The following is a 21,266-nucleotide window of genomic DNA, read 5'->3' on the forward strand; positions in this document are numbered from 1 at the left end:
AAACTAACTTCCAATGTAGCAATTCATTAATCTCATTTGTTCTTGTTTATAAGATTTTTCAGAATCAATAGTACGCTCATACAAATAAATAACAATATCTGACTCTTCATAAAGTAGACAAGTAACGTTTTTTAAAAGCTTAAGAATATACAAATAAATACCTCACTTTAGCAAGAAAGCATTCATAGCATAGAATTCTGTAAGAATATTAAAATATTCTTCTAAATTCCAAATTCCTAGTTGTCTCCTACTTATTCTCTTCTAATAGCAAAGAACATAAATGTTTTATAGTAGCTTAAATTCAGCCGTTTAATCTCTGTTCACCTAACAAATTTGTTCATTTGTCTAAAGGTTAAGAAAGCTCACTAAAATATCAGGTGTCTTTGTTTTTGGCTTAATTTCTAATCACCTATACAGTATAATTATCATGGTGCTCAGCCTCAATAGGTACCAACAGGATTTTCATTAATAAAAACACAGAAAATAAATTATTACTTAATGAACAGGGCTCCTGGAAAGACAAAATATTTAGGTATAGCAAAGATCATGGGGAGAAAAACCAAAAAGAAATTCCTGACAGTATATCTGATTTTGAACTCCTATTTATGCCTTACCTACACCAAAGTGATAATAAAAACTAATGCCAGTTTCAAAAAGTTTTCTTACCTGAGTAATGCTGACCCAATCACCTACAGCACTCTCCTGTTAATTTAGACCTCATAAACTAGTTACGCTTATTTCCTAAGCTCAAAGCTAACAGGCTGTTATCTATTTTACCCCACTAAAACCAACTGGAAATTCACAAAACAAAACAAAAGCCAGAAAAGTTGTATTTGGAGGATACTGAACATGGACAAAAACATTTCTTGAAGATACTTTCTCCTAGCTCCCTTATTATGAAGTCCCAAATCTTGCATAATGCTATCCAAAGAAAAGTATGCCATCCTCTCACTTTCTACCCTTCCCTCTCATATCTTTTTCCTTTTATTTATTCAGGTAGGATGACACAGTAACTAAAATTGTAGGTAGCTTTTTGTATCATAATTCAAGGACTAAGAATTATAGTTACAAATGCCTAACAAAAGAATAAATCTGTGAAAAATTGAGTTACATTAAATAAATCTCAAAAGACTGGCAATGTTCTTTAAAATTCTTAAGTCCTTAGAGTAAAATAGGCTGCTGATACCTCCAACAAGCTCCAACAGATTACTGAACATGACAACCAAAATAAACATCACTAAGAAGTTAGATAAATTAGGCTATCAATTTTTTTTTCTTTAAAGGGCAGTTTCAGTTGCTATTTCTATAAATGTGTTTTAAAGAACCTATAATAATTTTTAGAACAGTCACTGTAAAAATTATTGTTAACACACAGTAGAACTTAAATTAGATAAATTAACCAAACTTACGGTCTGTGAGACTAGCAATCCCCGCAAGAGTAGTAATGGGGACATGGGGCATATCCCCATTCATCCTGAATTTCTGGAATGGTGTTGCCTATAAAAGTACTTAGTTCAGGTGCCAGCTGTCATTACTTCCCATTTCCCAAACACTGCAACACACAAAACAGACAATTATTTGTAGAAATATGTCAGATATATTACTATGAGGAAAATGCTTAATCACTATAAAAAAAAGTTACTGCTTTGGTTTGTTCAACCTATATAATAATCATTTTCACATACCACTTATTACATGTTAAGCAATTGCAAAGTGCTTTGCACACATTAATTCAGTTCTCACAACAACCCAGTACAGTAGCTACTATTGTTTTTTGCATTTTACTAAGAGGAAATTAATTTACAGTGAGTTTAAAGTAACTAGTGGAGCAAGAATTAGAACCAAAGCAATCTGGTTCCAGAGTTTGTTTCTTAACTGCTAGGCTGGATTGCTAGAAAGGAATACTTGATCAACCTCGACAAGCACTGCAATTCATTTCCACATTATAAGCACGTTAAACATTTAACCTCATAATCTAGCTTCAACTTGCCTTTCTAGCTGTGTCTTTTATCACTATCCTACATAAACCACCCTCTCCAACCAACCTGATCTAATCAGATTCTCCCAAATCTCCCTTGTGTATTCCCATCTTTATACATTTCCTTAAGACATTCTTCCTACCTAGGGAGCCCATTCCTACTTTGGTCCAAATCCTATAATTCTTCAAGATCCAAAGCACGTTCCCACGATTTCATGAAACCTCAAATTCATCCAAATGAGTATCTTAATCTACTCTGAACTTATGACATTTATTGCCCAATATTATTTTGGTAAATAATTATATATTCCTTTGTGACATCTTTTGAAACTTGTCTTGTTTCAATCTTGCACGATTACTTAATGTTCATGTACTTAGCTTGTCTTTCCAACTATCACTACATGTTTCTTACAAGTCACATAATCAATATGCAACCACATAAAGGACAAAGACGTGTTAACATTTTTAATGTTCCCCATACAAATGACTTAATTGACTTTAATGTTCAGTATTTATCATGATGGAATTCTCTCTCTTCACACACAGAAAAATATATGAAGACATTCTGTAAAACTGAACACTTTGTTATTCTGTTCCAAGCCCCCACATTTTTCTCTTATTTTCAACATATGGCTTGTAAAACATTTATCTTTCCTTTAACAGTACTTGGTAAGTCCTTTTTTGTAAGTAGATAATATTTTAACAATGTACGCATTAATCAAAGATATGCTCTCATTAAGTGACTTTTACTTTATAAATTAATCAGCAAATGGAAGTCTACATCAACTAAACCATAGAGCTAAGATTAAAAACGGAATTGTAATTTCCAGTTTAAAAAACTTAAATATTTATCTTTTTAAGGTTGTATTTGCTAGTCAGTCACTTTTAAGAGAACCTCTTAAGTTTTTGAGTTGTAAACGTCAAACATTCAAATGACATAATACTAATAATTTCCCTTACTCATATGTCTGAATGCAACATTGCAAATAGAATTATTTAACGTATAATTATACGGGTAGTTAAAACTAAGAATTTCCTTCACCCCAAACATTATTATTATAAATATAAGACCTATTGCACAAAGGTACATTAAACTGGTACACACACACATGCGCGCGCACACACACACACACACACAGTTAACAGAGTTATAAAGTAAGCATCCATAGAATCATCATCCAAAAGGCTAGCATTCTGGTTCCTTCTAGGGGTATTAACTATCTTGTCTTTGTGGTAATCATTTCCTCTTTTTTCTTTACAGTTTAAAGACCTTTATATGTACATTCTTTACTAATTGCCAGCTAAGGGAAAAAACATTACTTTCCTTTGGTGAATGACTGACAAAATTTCTAGCAGAAGCCCACTGAAAGGAAAAGGCATAGGAAATAATATAGGAAAGCTATAATCACTACTAGCTATTCTATATTTGTCCATTTGCTACACTGTGAAATTACTAATTTCTACTCTTTGAAATTATTAATTTGATTATTTAACAATTACTAAAGAAATGTAATGCAACACTGCATAGTTAGTAGTCACATCAAGCACTTTAAAAAGTTGGTTGGAATTTAAAATCTGATAAAGGTCACCAAAACACAATGAATTTTTCCTAAATTTATGCTAATAAGAAAGTTCCAACTTATGCTCAGTAATTAATGGAAAGAAACCATTGAATGAAAATTACAGATCACAAAAATATCTTGTTATTCATATACAACTCACTGTTGTACACGTACACTGCCATATTCAAGCAGATTAAGTAACAAATGACTGTATTTAATTATTTAACTCAGAGAATAGGAACCTAAAGAGAGTAATATGCTAGAGGATTCTACTGTGGGCTATCTGACTGTTTTCTTAAGTCCCAGGTGAGTAACAAATAGAGCAGATCCAACCCCAGGCTAGGATTTTTAGCCTAAAAATGACTATGTATTTAGTTACCCATATATGAACTAGAAGATTAATAAACCTAACCACAAGATTGTGCTTTTCACAGTGACATAAAAATGCACTGAAATGATGTCAACTAAACACTGGGAGTAAAGGGGAAAGGGCGGGAGAGCAACAATACTTACTTGGTTTAAAGTGCTTTAATTACACGTTGATAGATGATTACTGACAAAAATATTTGATCTTCACTGCTGAACTATGGCTAATTCCACTGGAATCCAAGATTTTGAAGAACAGCAGAGGAATTTGGTAGAAATGAGGTTACAATTTTAGCTAAAGTCACAGCTTTTAATAAATGTAAGTAATCTGTGGAAATGTTGCTACTTTACGTTGGAAGGTGACCAGGGTCCATCAAGAAATAGCGTTCCTAGGATTCTAAACATGAACAAACACAACCCTAACTAACTAGCTATGACATTTTTGGCTCTGGATTGAATAATGTTTTGGACTGCTTGGCTCTGTGAAAGTATATTGTTTTTCGTAAAACTGAAGCTGACATGTGTCTAGAATGAAACTGCAACCAAACTGTAAAGAAGATTTTAATGAGGGCTTTAAAACTGTCACTTAAGGTAGTGCTTTACAATCTGTGATTGGTGACTGATTAGTAGATTATAAAATAAATTTAGTGGGTTGAACACTGAAAGGGATGGAGGGAATAGAACTATAAGAGTATACTGCACAGTGCTTTGTGAGTTCAGGTAAAATGTCTTTAAAATTGTGGGTAAATTTTAAACCAGGCAAAGCCATCTGAGAGTTGCTGATTTGAAAAAATGGAAGAGTGAGGAAAGTAGCCCACCTCATAAGTGGTGATGAGAATAAAATAAAATAATGCACATATATCATTTGACATACCACCTGGCACATAGTAAGTGATCCAGAAAGTTAACAGCATTACTAAACAGATTTGGGAGAACAGATGAAGAACAGGAGTCTTTTCAAAACAAATAGAGGGAAAGGCATCTTTTCAATACAAATAATTCCTACTTCTAAAAGATCTATTATAAATAATTATTTGGCATTCCAGTATATATTTCACCACAGTGTTAAAAGTCATAGTCTTGGGCCTGCTCACCTACAATTATTTAAATCATAAGGTAGGAGAAATAAATACTGGCAACAGAAAGCAGAAAAAAATTTAACTGTTGTAATACTAAGAACTAAATCGAACAAAATACATTGAGAAATCATTTATAAACTAAATTTAAGAATGGCTGGAGGTTTAATTAAAAGAATGCTTAATTAGGGGAAGATATTATAGTAAATTATCAATTTAGTCCATTCTAATGAGTCTGAAGGGAACTTTTAAGCATTTGCCAAGATTTTTAAAGACTCCACTTCTTCATTTAATTTCACAACAAAATTTACAACTTCCTCAAGCAAACAAAAGAAATGCAAATAAAACAGTATCAGTAGGGATTATAATAATACTAAAATTGGGACAGATTTGGAATAAAAGGCATTCTTATTATCTGATGGTAGATAAACTTTCTGGAGGGCCACTTTGCACCCTATAACCAACGCCTTAAAAAAATGCATCATTTTTTCTCAACAATTTCACTTTTAGAAATATATCCTAAAGAAATAATCATATACATGTTAACATACACATGTAGATATTCCCACATTTTTACTTTTAGTGATTAAAAAATAGAAATGGTAACTCATGTTTGCTCAGCACTTACTATGTAATAAATTTAATCCTCATTTAATCCTCATATGAACCTGAGGTGCTAATATTACAGTTCTATTTGATGAAGAATGTGATGTACAGAGAAGATAAATAATTTGCCTAAGGCCATACAGCTGGAGTCAAGATCAGGCTATCTGGCACATGGACACTTAAACTAACAGCTAAAATGTATAACAATATTATTAGTATAACAAATGATGGTACATCCATGAGAGATTACTATGCATACACAATCAATGTACTCAAAATATATAGCCAAGAAGAAAGAGATTAATTAGGCTGTGTGTTTGAATCCAAGCTCCCCCACTTACTACATAACCTTGGACAACTTATTTAATCTCTGCACCTCAGTTTCCTCATCTCTGATATACGAGGTAGGTAATTATTATTAAATTTTGTTGTGAGGATGAAATAATATGTGTAAAGTTCTTAGAATTGTGCTGGGCATGTACTAAGTGTTCGTTAAATGCAAGCTGTTATTTGTTATATATTCTTCTGCATCTTGCTTTTGCCATGTATATTATCTTAGAAATCTTTCATTTATATAGATGTCTCATTCTTTTTTAAATATTATTTTATGGGTTGATTGAAACATCCAGTTTAAAAGACTGTTAGTCAGTATACTACACCATGTGACAGTAAAGTATGGTGACTCTGGCTTTATGGAGTTAGGATCCTTACTTTATAACCACATTTAGTATGTGATTCACATTTCTATGGCACTTCAATTACTCTTACTTCCTTCTTGATCTGAACTATTGAGCAGAAAGCAAAATTCACTTTGAGGAAAATCAGTTTTGGATACAAGATTACAACGAGTAAGTAAACACCATGGTATTTTTTATGTTAAGTTCATAACCTTTCTTTTCAAAATTTGTACAATGACATTTTAGCAAATGAATCTTACCAAGCACAAACCCCTTATTTCCTCCATCTTTGAATACACTAAAAATGAGCTAAATACATGATGGATGTAAGATACGATTTTGGTAACTTTTCTCATAATAACTATTCAATCTGTCTTAGTAATTTAATAAATTGCTTTAAACTCTACTTTGTGTTGTTTTCCAGAAAAATCTGCTTCATCTTGTCTTTAACATAACTAAAGCATTTTCCTTTTACTATGCTTAATAGTTAACAGTTTAAAATGCCGTATCAGGTTACATAACAGTTCATTCAAACCTGTAAGTACCTCCTGAGTTATAAGTGGCACCCAACACAACATACTATTTCTAAAATATTTAGTCCTTCATGACGCATCCAATTAATATTTATCTTATGTTACTGTGTCAGACACTATGCTAGGCAAGCAAAGTACAATGGTTAACAAGATGGAACATCCTCTGCCCTTTAAAATTTGAGTTTGGCCACAAGAATGTGGTAAAGGGGGGTACATATTTCAGAGGGAGAAAAGAGAAAGAATCATTGAATTAAAGCCTGAACCAACTTTACAGTGATGATTCTATATTTTAATCTCTCAACAAATTGGCACTAAAATAAAGAAGAATGGCAAAGATTCTTGAAATTCATGAAAAGATATTAAAGATATATTGCTAACTGAAAATATCAATGTGCATATCATAAGCTCATCAACCAAGCTAAATACTTCTGCTTAAAACACATTTTCATAAAAATGATGGTCTAGGCATGAAAAAAAAGAACATTATTAAACCTTTAACAATGATTAGGGGTCGGGTATATGCTGAGATGCTGGGGAATTCTTATTTTGGTGGTATTTCTATCTGTACTCCTTGGGACTTTTATTATGATTAGAATATTACTTTATGATTCAGGAAAATACTAATATAAACTATGATAAAATAAAAAAATTAGTAAGTCTCCTGTTGCTGCTATATGTACACAGATTTCTCTGAATATTTAAATAATTACCTATGTTAAGCATCTTCTATGAAGTATACTGAGCTAGGTACTAAAGACTAATATAATATGCAAGGTATATTCATAAACGCTTTAGACAGAGCATATGGCCAGAAAAGTCAATTGGAGTCTGCAAGGGAGTTTCTTACATAATGTTGATATCTTTTTCCACATCCTTAAGCTTTCAGTTAAGACTAATTTAATGGTGATAAGGAAGATAAGGTGGGGGAGAAAGAGACAGAGGATGGAAGCAGAAAGTTCTGTTAGAATACTGCAGTACTTACATGTAACCATGGTGTAATTTTGGACTTGTTCAGATTAAAATGCCAGTGTAATATCTAGTTGGAGATGTCTAAAGCAGGAAGTTGGAAATTCACAATCTGACAAAAGTAGTCTGAACTATAGCTATAGTTATGGAAGCCACTTATTGAGGGTTGATAACAGTTACATTAAAATAGATCAGATAGGCAAGAAATAAAGTAATGCTGTAAGGGAAATTTTTTTTGGCACTTCTTATGTGTCAGATATTTATATATTCCTTTCCTTAAACATTCCAATATCAAAGGATTGTAAAGATTATCACTATTTCACAGATGCAAAAATTAAGTTTCAGGGCGTAAATACTCTCTCTACAGCTAAACAGGCAGCATGCAGCAGAAATAGGATTTGAACTCAGGTGTTTCTAATCAAATCTTACATTCTTATGTTTCTCTAAAGGACATAAAACTGAGAAACATCTACACTGCTATGGAAAAAAGATAAACCTACAGCAAACAGTAAAAGTTCTTCAAAGAACATAAGTGTCTGTTCAAGGTCTCTGAGCTAGTAATTCACTAGCCAAGACTAGAATATAAGTGTTTGATCTCTAGGTCAGTATTCTTTATACTATATTGTCACCTTGTGTGATTATAACATTATTTTGAATAAACTGAAATTTCATATATGTGGAATATTTAGCTAATTAACACCTTTGCTAATGTTAATTTTTTTGGTGGTGGGGGAAAGGCTTAAAACTAAGTACATATATGTGTGTGTGTGTATATATATATACACACACACACATATACACACACACAGATACATGCATATATATATATACACACACACTGTTTTTGAGCAGGAAAAATTTAATATATAGAATTATTAAGTAGTAAAAAAATGGTTAACTAGAAGGTATAAAAAGGATTCTACAAAATACAGGAATGGCAAATACAGGAAACAGCTACCATCCACATGTTTAAGGGAGGAAAATATCTGAGGAAAATAAGAATTTGGAAAAGCATACTCATCTCACAAGGCTGAGATTCAGACCTTGTTATAGTGTGGCTGCAGCCCAGCCTGTTGGGCAACAGAAAGTCTGCTGGAGTCTTGGTGGGCCAGAAAACTAAGGGTAAATCTGTTAACATACTATGCTAAGAACTAAGGTCAGACCTTAGAATTGCCCTGCCACCACTTGGAGAGATGATTGAAAGCTTTAGTAAAAGAGGAGCAAGATTTCTGGGGGGAGAATGAAAAGGTTCTCCTTGCCCTGTGCTCAGCCTTCTCACACTAAAGAATTTTTTAAAAAGTTTAAACTAGTATATTTTTATTGTCCTGGTTTATATTACATTTAACATTATAAAACACCTAAAATCCTTTTAGGAAATAGGTGGGATATAAATGCTAAATAGCTACACAGGTTAAGTAAATAAATAAATCAATCTATGTGGTACTACTTACTATTTTAAATAGGTCAGTGAGTCCCTAGAGAGTGGCACCTCTCCAGCAGAATCCTTTCACTTCAGTCAAGCCACCTTCAGATTCCTTTTCCCTGCCTGCTATTCAAGAACAGATTTTTCACATGCTATTTAAGATACTTCTGAAAGGATCTTCCTCAAATCCTACCTCAAAAACAAAAAGTTCCCAATAAGCTGCACTGTAAAAATTCTCACTTTCTTTAAAACATTTCTGCTTTTCTAAAGTTTCAAATTACTTCCAATAAATTTTTAAAATGCAAAATAAAGCAAAGTTCTAAAACTCTCTTCAGACACTTGCTTTGCTTCTGGAACCCTGAGCTCTCTGCAGCCACCGCTGGATACCAATAATGTATATGCGTGTCCCAATAGTGTAGCTATATCACATATTTATAACGTGTATTAGAAGGATATATTTACACTACTGAGTACTATTATGCAGAGAAAGAAAAGTTACCACTAAGTAAATAAGGTTGAGATTTAGGGTTTCTCAAAAGCAGTTTATAAAATATGTGTATGTTTGCTGAGAAATAAAACAATAAGCAAAACTATACACATCTATGAACTGACTTTAATAAAACTTCACATAACTTTAAATAGTCCCAGTTTGTTATACAGTTAAATGGATTTGCAGAGGCCTGTAGTTAGTTATGCAAAGTTTAATTGTACCAAACTATACAAAACTACAAACTACTTCAGGAAAAAAATAGTCCTGTGTCCTGGAATTTGATTATTAAAAATTTATTTTTACATAGAGGCTACGGAGGAAATTTCCAAGCGCGTCTATGAATTGTTTGGATTTCTAGTCCACTCCCAACACACCAAAACAAAATTTATTTCTCATCTTCTTTTATATTGCAAAAGAAATAGCCTGTCTCCAAGTCCCTTATATAGGTTGAAACTGTTATAAGAATGTTTCATACACAATTGTATTAGAAATGCAAAATCAAACAATGACTGTTTGTTTCCAAATGAGGTTTAGGTTTTAAAGAACTTAACATTAAGATCTAGATCTCAACGTCTGACCAAAACATATGTGATGATATACAATTAATTTAGTCTGCAATATACAAGGAAAAGGCTTTTATGTGAAAATTACTGAATAGTCCACAAGAGGGCACACTTTCAACTTATGTAAATAAGTGAGAAAATTAAAAATTCAGCTTTGGTTTTTTTTTTACTAGCACATCAAAGATTGGCCAGATTCTTCTGAATTGATTATTCAACAATATTAGAAAGCAAAAGATCCTGAAGTGTGTGGTTTTTTGTTTAAATACTGAAATGGAAACTTTTTGAGATGTACATGTGAAATATAAGAAAAATTTGTGAACAAGACTTCTATATTAATATTAAATTATAAAAGTATGTAATAGTCTTTGCCATTTTGGTTCTGTTAGCCATTTGGAATCTGGCTGCCTTAAGAATCTTTTCAAGAAACTCTGGCTACTTTGATTTTTGATCCTCAGTTCTTCAAGACAATCTAGTACGAGAACATGGAATATGCTTCAGATACTTTAGGAAACTCTCCCAATAGGTAAGATCATTAATAAAGCACATGAAAGAGCAATCAAGAAAAGGTATACGTGGAAGAGATGCAAAAAATCATGGATCACTTATGTGTCATCTGCATACTGATCTCTATCCTGCTCTAACTCATTCAAAAATACCGTTTCAGCAATTCTCCTCTCTCCTGCATCATCAATTTTTCCACATATTGAATAATTCCAATCAGCATAAAACATATATATGCAAATAATTGTCCCTACTTCCAATAAAAACAAAACACAAAAAAACCCCACCCTTTATCTTGACCCCTATGATCTCTCTCCAACAATGGCTTAATTTTTCTGTTCCCTTTCACAGCAAAATTCCCTCAGTTGTTTATATTCATCCCTAATTCTTCTCCTACTTTCTCTTGGAACCCATAACCATATGTGTTTTTATTCTCCATTCCACCAAATATCTTGCCACAGTTAGCAATTACACTAAAATTGCTAGATTCAGTGGGCAAGCCTCTCACCTCATATGATTTGACCTAGAAATCAACAAAGTTGATCATTCTCTCCTCCTTGAATAATTCTTTGTCTTCCAGAACAACACATTCTCCTAGTTTTTCTGCTGACTAAACTGGCCACTCCAGGATCCTCTTCTGGTTCTTTTTATCTTCCTCTCCGTACTCTACTGTTGAACTCATTCAGTGGCATGATTTTAAAATAGTGCTTCTGTGCTTCTGGCTCCCAAATTTGTATCTCTAAATCTGACTTTTCTCCCATATACTAGACTCATATCCAATTATCTAATCAATATCTCTGCTTTAATACAAATTTATTCCCTCTTCCCAAACTGTTCTGATGCTAGGGTTTTTTTTTTATAGTTACATATGGATTTTAGAATCATCTTGTCAGTTTCTACAAAGCTGCTTGGAATATGATAGATATAGCATTCAATCTATGTAACAATTTGAGAACTGATAACCATATTGAGCATTATGATCTACAAACAATTTATATGTCTCCACTAATTTAGATATTCTTTAATTTCACTCAGCAATGTTTACTAGTTTTTGGTCTACAGTGCTTTCACATACTTTTTCAGATTCATTCCTAAGTAGTTCACATTTTTGATGTTATTATAATTGACAAATTTTTGATTTCCAATTGTTAATTGTTAGGATGCAGAAATACAATAGAATATTGTATATTAATTCTGTATCCCGAAAGCTTACTAAACCTTACTTATTAATTCTGGGATCTTTTTTGTACAGTTGGCCTTCCGTATTCACAGGTTCCACATCCATGGATTCAACAAATTGTGGACTGAAAATATTTGAGAAAAAACAATATGACAATAAAAAATACAACAAAAATTTGAAGTTACAGTATAACAACTATATAGTTTTCTATAATAGAAGGGTTTTTTTTTAAACTAAAGATTACTGCGGAAAATTTTTTGTTAGGTACAAAATACTACAGTCTCACAGTGAGGTTAGCAAGAATTAAAACTTTTTTTCAGTCCTACTACTGCTAAACCATGTTTCCCTTGGGCTGTATTTGTGCAATTGGTTTCAAAAACTCAGAAAACAGTTCAAGAGAACCAAATATAACCACTAAATAATATAACTAATGAATGTGAAAAAAGATACTGGAATAGCTTTTTAGGGAGGATAATTTTTTTTTTTTTTTTTGAGACAGAGTCTGTCACCCAGGCTGAAGTGCAGTGGTGCGATCTCGGCTCATTACAGCCTCTGCCTCCAAGGTTCATGTGATTCTCGTGCCTCAGCCCCCCAAGTAGCTGGGGCTACAGGTGTGCACCACCACCCCCCAGCTAATTTTTTTATTTTTAGTAGAGATGGGGTTTCACCATCTTGGCCAGACTGGTCTCGAACTCCTGACCTCAAGTGATCTGCCTGCTTTGGCCTCCCAAAGTGCTGGATTTCAAGGCGTTAGCCACCGCACCTGGCCTTTTTTTTTTTTTTTTTTTTAAAGACAGAGTCTCACTCTGTCACCCAGGCTGGCATGCAGTGGCACGATCTTAGCTCACTGCAACCTCCGACTCCTGGGTTCAAGCCATTCTTGTGCCTCAGTCTCCTGAGTAGCTCGGATTACAGGCATGCACCACCCCACCTGGCTAATTTTTGTATTTTTAGTAGAGACGGGCTTTACCATGTTGGCCAGGCTGGTCTCAAACTCCTGACCTGAGGTGATCCGCCCCACTCCGCCTCCCAAAGAGCTGGGATTATAGGCATGAGCCACTGCACCTGGCCAGGGAAAATAAATTTTTAAAAAGTCAACTTAGACCAATAAAAAACAGCTTTTTACTAAGGATCTAAGTTTTTAAATTATTTTAAATAGTTCGATTTACAGAAAAAGAAGCTATCAATGGAGAAAAGTGACTTGTGACTCATTACCTACAGTAACCTTTCTATGATTTCCACTGGACCCCTGCACTATATGACAAGTATACAAATTAAGGATGATGTAAATTAGGGATGTATTTTTTTCTAAATTAATATACTCATGGTCAATGAACTAATCATAACATGTAAGTTTTGATAACATCAAATACTATATCCTTTCTGTACATAAACTTTTAAAAATTTAGTTCTGTAATATCAATTTTTTATCAGAAAAATAATTTTTTAAATTTTAAGTGAGATTTCTGATTTATTTAATAATAGAGTTCCACAAAAGTAAACTTACTGTGAAACACAGATTATTAAAAAGAAAATGTAGTAGCCATATATCCCAGGGTAGAAGGCTAATGGGAACAGAATCAAATGACCATGTGTTATAGCATAATTTCTCAGATAATGATTCCAAACAGTAAAAACACCTGAACAAACTCTTTAATTAAACCTGAAACTCTCCAAACAGCATTTTTGGTGGTTTTTTTTTTTTTTTTTTTGGTTCTGGGTTTTGAACGTCTTAGGATATTAACTCAATAGTGATTCCCCTTGTCCAGAACATGTGATAGCTGATTGATTTTTTTTAAAGTACCTAAAGAAGATAATTAGGAAGAAAAGCTTTCTTATGTTACAGGAGACTTTTATTGTTGTTTAAGAAAGTGAAGTAAAATTGGGGGGTATAGAAAAGAGGGATATAGAAAGATCGGTTTCTAAAATTATGTTTTAACACAATTAATTATGACATACAAACACAAAAGCAAAACTAGACTTAAAAAGGAAACACAACACTTTCAATTAGAATACTGAATTGCCTGAACTTGAAGGAGTAGTTTAATCTCTCTTTACCTAAGTTTTCTTATCCCTGGGAGATGAAACTTATTAAGTGATTAATTTCTTTCTTTTTGATTATCTGGTTTCCTGAATTTTTTTAAAAAAATAAACCTTTATGTATTCACTATCATGCACTTAATACCTAACACCTACAATAGGGACAATCAGCAGTTGTTGAGGATACAGTGGTAAACCAAATAGACATATCCTCACAGACCTTAGAGTCCAGTAGGGGTGATGAATAATCACTACGAAACATATAATTACATATTTGTGATAAATTCCATAACAGTAACAACAACATTTGATGATACTAACATAGTGCTTAACATATGCCTAGCATTGTTATCTAAGGGATTTATATATTTTAATTCATTTAATCCTTATCTTATGAATTAGGTACTACTTTTATGTTCATTTTAAGACAATAATTACAGAGGCACATAAAGATTAAGTAACTTGCCCAAGTCTGATTCCAGAATCCCCACTCTTAACATTCCAGAGTCCTAGCTGTTTTTTATATGAAAAACAAAACAAAACAAAGTGCTGCAAGAGAAAAAAAGAAGGTAACTAAACTTACGTTTGGGGAGGGAGGAAATGTCTCATTAAGGAAATCTCATAAGTAAGAGTTAAACAGGCAAAGGCGGAAGAAGAAATGAGGATCCGTAATGATTAACATGTTCAAGTCCCTGAAGAAGGACAGAGCCTAGCTAAGGAAAGAAGATTATGTAACTGGTACATAGTGAAGGACTGACACAAGATGAGGGAGAAAAGGTACGTACAAATTAGTTCATTCCTGACCTGACAGACAAGCTGAAGGGGCTCTCAATTTGATTTATTTTGACTCATGCTACTTCAAAAAATAATCTACTGGTTATTTACATACATATCTTAGTTAATACACATGGCACACTTAAAAGCTGCTTAGTTTTGAATCCATTTCTCTCTTTTCACACAAGGCTGTATATACTCCTTAAAAATATTAACCTGAAATTACAATAACTGTGTTTACAGAATTAGTCATAGCTTTAAGGCCTTGGAAAGAACAATAGTTTCTCACAAATAGAGTATGAAAACAATTGCCTCAGAATAAACTTTAAAGGAAAAATCTAAATGCTAAGTAAAAGGGCAATTGTACATTCTTGGGTATTTATGAAATGAAAACTGTGTTCATGCAAAAACCTGCAAATGAATGTTCATAGCTGCTTTATTCGTGCTATGGTTTGACCGTGTCCCCCAAAGTTCATTTGTTGGAAACTTAATCCCCAATACAACAGTGTTGAGAGATGGGACCTTTAAGAGGTGATTAGTTCACAAGGACTCTGCCCTCATAAATGGATTAATGTTGTTGTCTCAGGAGTGGGTTCCTGATAAAAAGAAGAGTTCTGTCCCCTTCTATTTCTCCCCACTAATGTCTTGTGCTCTCTTGCTCCTCCACTTTCCATGATGGGATGACACAGCAAGAAGGTCCTCGTCAGATGTGGGCCCCTCAATCTTGAACTTTCCAGACTCCAGAACTATAAGAAATAAATCTCTGTTTTTTATAAATTACCCAGTCTCAGATATTCTGTTATAGCAGCACAAAATGGACTAAGACAATTTCATAATAGCGAAAAGCTGGAAACAAATGTCCTTCAATGCAGAATGGTTAAACCAACGATGGTAGAGCCATACTACAGACTGCCAGAACAATAAAAGGGAAAAACTATTGGTAAAAACATCAACTTGGATGATATAAAGGAAATTACACTAAGTAGAAAAAATACCAATTTCAAAAGCCTACAAACCACATGATTCCATTTTTGTAACATTCTTGAAATAATAACATTGTAGAGATGGTGAAAAGATTAGTGGTTGCCAGGGGCTGAAAACTCCCAAGTGGGCCAGGCGCAGTGGCTCAAGCCTGTAATACCAACTTCAGGAGGCCGAGGCAGATGGATAGTTTGAGCCCAAGAGTTCAAGAATAGTCTGGGCAATATGGCAAAAGCCCATCTCTACAAAAAGTACAAAAATTAGTCAAGTGTGGTGGTATGCACCTGTAGTCCCAGCTATTTGGGAGGCTGAGGTGTAAGGATCACTTGAGCCAGGGAGGTTGAGGGTGCAATAAGCTATGACTACACTACTGTATTCCAGCCTGGGTGACAGAGCAAGACCCTGTGAAAAAACAAACAACAAGAGCGCAGGTGTGGTTATGAAGAGATACCACCTGAAGTAGTGTTTACAGTGATAGAATAGTAAGTTGAGTGTGGTACTGTTACACATAACTATATGTACACACAACTGTACACACACACACCTGCTGTACACGCACACAACAGTACATATCCAGCTGGTTAAATATGAACAAGCTCCCGGATTGTATCAACGTCAGTTTCCTGGTTTTGAAGCTGTAATACAGTTATGTAAAATTGTATTATTGTGAGAAGCTGGGTGACGACCTCCTTGTATACTTTTTCCCAACTTCCTATGGATTTACATTATTTCAAAATTAAAAATTTTAAAAAACAGTAATAGTCTGTGTATTCTGGACAGTACCTAGTTCATTAGTATAGATTTTTATCACTGAACAAAGTTTAATGTTCAAACTAGCTGATTTAGAAACTTTGCAGAACAATTTTCTTAAGGTTTTAAATGTTTTTACATTTTTAGGTGGAAGAGATAACTTTTACTTTTGATATAATTTCAAACTCAAAAAATTACATAACTAGTCAAGAAACTACCATAATCTTTAACCAGATTCACCAGTTGTTTACATTTTGCTCCATCTGCTTAAATAATCACACTCTTTCCTCGTCTTTCCCTTCCTCACTCGTGGTGTGGTGGTGGTGGTCGGGGGTGTGTGTGTGTGTGTGGTGTGTGTCTCCCTGAACCATTTAAGAGGTGACAACATCAAAGTTCATTCCCCTAAATACTTCAATACGTACTGGCCTAAAACTACAGTCTCTCAACCCTTCTCCCGGAACCAGTGGGCCAGGCTGGACATGGTCTTTTGGAGACAATAGAGGCACAAAAGTACAAGCCTAATCCTGCCAGTGCTATTCAAGCCTTTGGTCATGTCACGCCCACTAAAACCAAAGTAAGTCCTATGAGCAAATCCAAAGTCGGGGGCAAGGAAATATAATCTGCCCCTTTAGGAGCAGGGGGTAAATGGTGTGGTCACATGGCAAACAACCGGTGCTATTAATGCAATCTATTATACCCGCTGAACCCAAGGTTTTCAGGGATGGGAGCTGGTATTTAATAAGTGCTTCAGATAATTCTGATGCATACATATGACTAAAAATAAACAGGGGAAAGATTCAGGGCAAACGATATATTTTGATATCGAAAATAAAAATGGCACATAGAAACACACATTGTTCTCCAAACTCCAAGAGTTGGTCCTAAAATAAGGCTTAAGTCTCCTTGTTAGTAAGGCAAAGAAGAAAATATGTGTATAAAATAAAAGTGAATTAGTAGTTGTTCAGAAGTACAGCATTTCCAAGATGCAGAAATCTGAGAGTAATTTCACTAGTAAGTCCTCAGAAAGACGTTGGATGACATAATGGAGAAGGTCCTTAATAGCATTCCTAAAAAAACTAAAGATCTGTTTTAGGCAACTTCTCCTTTTCCTCTCTTTTCTTGGGGAAAAAAAAAAATCACATCCTGAAAGTACAATCCAGCAAATGCAAAGTTAACAAGAGGTCAAAATCATGCAATCCATGCACACAGATTTCCAACGGTATGGTTTAACCTAAAAGGAAAATTTGAAATATTCAGAGGAATGCAGAGAATGCCAACCTTTAGTCAGTCCTCTATTAATACATTTTCTCAAAATTGGGTGTTAGAAAAATTTAGAATGTCAAGAGTATATGGCTGAAGGTCATTAAGAGCAGAAGTACATGTTTTATTAATTAAGGCAAGGAATAAATGAGAAGGTGATTTTATGAAGTTTAAGAAGCTTACCCAAAATACATTCCACTTCTAGACAGAAGCCTCAGGCAGGTTAGAATTGTTTTTAAAATAAGTCTGACTCTGCTCTAATACATAAATGAATGAGAGGATCAAGATTCCAAATTTTAAAACTAGTGCTACTAACTATAGATAAATGCTATCTATAGTTTCAGGAGCTGAAAGCCAAAAAATTGATAAAACTTCTGGGTAATATTTTATAATGCCTGTTTAATATATCACAAATTCTCCTTTATAGAAAGAAAAGGCTATATGTGAACAAACTGATTAGCCTCCCTAATTGTAGGCAATACATAGCCTATATTATGAGGTACAGAAGGGAAAAAAGGAAATTGTATCTACTATGTGCCAGGCACTGTGCTAGTTGTTTTACTTTTTTTTTTTTTCCATTTAATCTTCAATATAATCCAATGAGTTAAGTCTCGTTATCACCATTTTAAATATAGGAACTTTGAGGAGTTTGCTTGTTTTTGTCCCATGATTAAGATGAGGTTAATCAATCAGACTTACTTGTTAGGTCAAGATAAACTTGAAAGTAGTCATGAAATGGTTATCCACAAGGAAAGTAAAATGGGATGGTAGTGAGAATTCTGGGCATATCCTCCTAATATAACTTTGACCTCTGAGCTACACACAGTTATGGGTCACATAATGACAGGGACAAACGTTCTGAGAAATGTACCATTAGGCAATTTCATCACTGTGCAAATATAATAGAATGTACCTACACAAACCTAGATGGTATAGCCTACTACGCACCTATTGCTACTGGTATAGCCTATTGCTCCTAGGCTACAAACCTATACAGCATGTTATTGTACTGTATACGTAGCCAACTGTAACACAACAGTATTTGTGTATCTAAACATAGAAAAGGTACAGTAAAAATATGGTATTAAAATCCTGTAGGACCTGTAGGTCATTATGGTCTGTTGTTGACCAAATGTCATCATATGGTGCATGACTGTGTATGTTATATATACTCAAAAATCAGTATTATGATTATTGGATGAAAAAGCAAATCCTAAAACTGAACACAAACAGCAACAAACAAACCCAACTATATATCAAATAATACCATAATCACACAGAAAAATTTAATTCAAGTAACTTTGATGACAGGACTATAACTATGCAATTACTGAATAGTTTATTGAAATGTGAAACCCTCAACCCCCTGCAAATAAGTCCACTGGGAGCCCATAAATGTCACCTTATTTGGAAAAAGTGTCTTTGCCAATGTAATAAAGGATCTCAAGATGAGATCATTTTGGATGGTCCCTAAATCTAATGACACACATCCTTATATAAGATAGAAGAAAGAGACAGACACACAAAGGGAGCCACGTAGGGATAGAGTCAGAGACTGGGGTTTTAGGTAGCCACAAGTTAAGGAATCCCTGGAGCCACTACCATAGCTGGAAGAGGCAAGGAAAGACTCTTTCCTAGAGCCTTTGGAAGGTGAATAGGCATGCTGACATTTTGGTTTGGACTTCTGGCCCCTTGAACTGTGAGAGAATAAATCTCTGTTGTTTTAAGTCACCAGCTTTATGGTATTATAAGTTGTTATAGCAGCCCTAGGAAACTAATATACTGGAATATATTCTAAGAACAAAAAGAACTGAAAAGAAACCTTGGATATTGTGTGTTCTGTGTTGGCACTGGTATTGATACAGCAATTCTAATACAATATGGTACCTTAGAAGCACAACGAAGAGAGCCCTCAATACCAAAGGAGTCATCAACTGGTCACTGAATCTTGAAGTCTGAGAACTGATCACTAGACTTGATGCAAGTTACTGGTGACTTAGAGAAGACCCATTTTGAAAACGGTGGGAAAGAAGAGCAGAAACCTGTTTAGAGTAGGTTTAACAAAGAATAGGAGGACAAATGTGATGTCAGGTACTTGTGAAAACTTTTCTGATTGCCTTGATGAAGAAGAGATGTTGGAGGTTTTCAGGAGAGGAAAAAGAATGAAACAATCATCTAGGAGAGTGAATGGATCAAAGAAGTGTGGTACAATTGCTGGGTAACATTAAGAGCCCACTGCCTTTAAAGTGAGACCAGTCATTATGTTTTTTGAATTATTTTCCAGTCCCACTTAGCTGCAAGGGTGAGATTTAACCAAAGCTGTGGTTTTGCCAAAACAGAGGGGAGCGAAGGAACTGAAGGTATTTGTATGCAAGGAAATGATTAAATGACCTTTGAATTTAAGCTACAAGGAGGAAAAGAGGGACACTGAAGAGAAGAGAAACAGTATTGCAACATTCAACGCGCATGGTGAGTGTGAGTCCTTCTATCTGGTAACTCATTCTTTGGTTTCTGTGACTCAATCTTCTTTCTTGTACCTTAGATTGACTCTACTGACTCCACTTTCTCCAGTGGTTCATTATCTTTGATAATTTCTTAACTCTAGCTACTTAGGTCTACCTGTAGCTCTTCAAAAATTCATTTATTTCCATGGCCTCTGAAAGTTCTTCATAGCTTCATTATGTGGGAATTCATTCATGATTCTTTTCTGGCACTACAAATTCTTATAGTACCAATGTATGAATGTGTCAATGTGACAATCATTTCCCCTTAAAATGTTAGTGCTCAAATATTTCTAAAATGAAAAGCCACTATCTGTAATCTTATAATTTCTACCATTGCTCCCATTCATTAGTAATCTAAACTGTAAAGTTGACCCACTGTAAATCAAGGACTGTCTATGTTACTATTTTATCATGACACCTAGACAAAATCTATCTATCCTCTATTCCTCTATCATTTCACTTACCATCCTTCAAGTTCCAACTCTTCCTGGAAACCATCCTCTACCTACCATTTTACTTTACAATCTTTTCCTTTAATGAATTTCTGTATTAGATGCACACAAAGTCAGCATCCAGTCATGCATAATTACATTCTATCAAATCATTTCACTGGCACCTTAGGTACAGAATCTTGTCTCATTAATTTTTAAAAATTAATTTTTGAAATCTTTCCATAATACCTAGCACAATGCTGGTCATATGGTTACCAGGTTGAAATAAAATATAAAACTGCTAGAGAATGTATTAGATGAAAAACACAACACCTTACACAATCAAACACTAAGTTAAAGAGTGTGAAATCTGGATGCTGAGCAAGTTCATGTAGTTAAAATGATGACACCAGGTGGTCATATACAAACATAAATCAAGTGATCTTAATACCATGATCTTTACATGTTAAACTTACATTAGCCACGTCACATTTGTTTTTTATTAGAAAGAGAACCTCATTTTAACAGAGACCTATCAGTTAATTATAGAAACTGCCCACCCCCCCATACTCTTATTAAGAAAAATAAGAGTTGAAGTTTTACAC

At 34.1% G+C, this 21,266-nt stretch overlaps 1 protein-coding gene across 4 annotated transcripts in view; it reads right to left on the reverse strand.

Moving 5' to 3' along the window:
* The window catches only part of NIPBL (NIPBL cohesin loading factor), a 190,573-nt gene that overhangs the window by 108,083 nt on the left and 61,224 nt on the right, over positions 1-21,266 (reverse strand). For all 4 annotated transcript variants that reach the window (XM_024356630.3, XM_063811291.1, XM_001146090.7 and 1 more), the window contains exon 2: positions 1,410-1,552. In XM_024356630.3, the coding sequence (XP_024212398.1) occupies positions 1,410-1,473 (64 nt within the window). In that variant the 5' untranslated portion in view covers positions 1,474-1,552. The remainder of the gene's footprint in view (positions 1-1,409; positions 1,553-21,266) is intronic.

Source organism: Pan troglodytes, chromosome 4, assembly GCF_028858775.2.
Source record: "Pan troglodytes isolate AG18354 chromosome 4, NHGRI_mPanTro3-v2.0_pri, whole genome shotgun sequence".
Lineage (NCBI taxonomy): Eukaryota > Metazoa > Chordata > Mammalia > Primates > Hominidae > Pan > Pan troglodytes.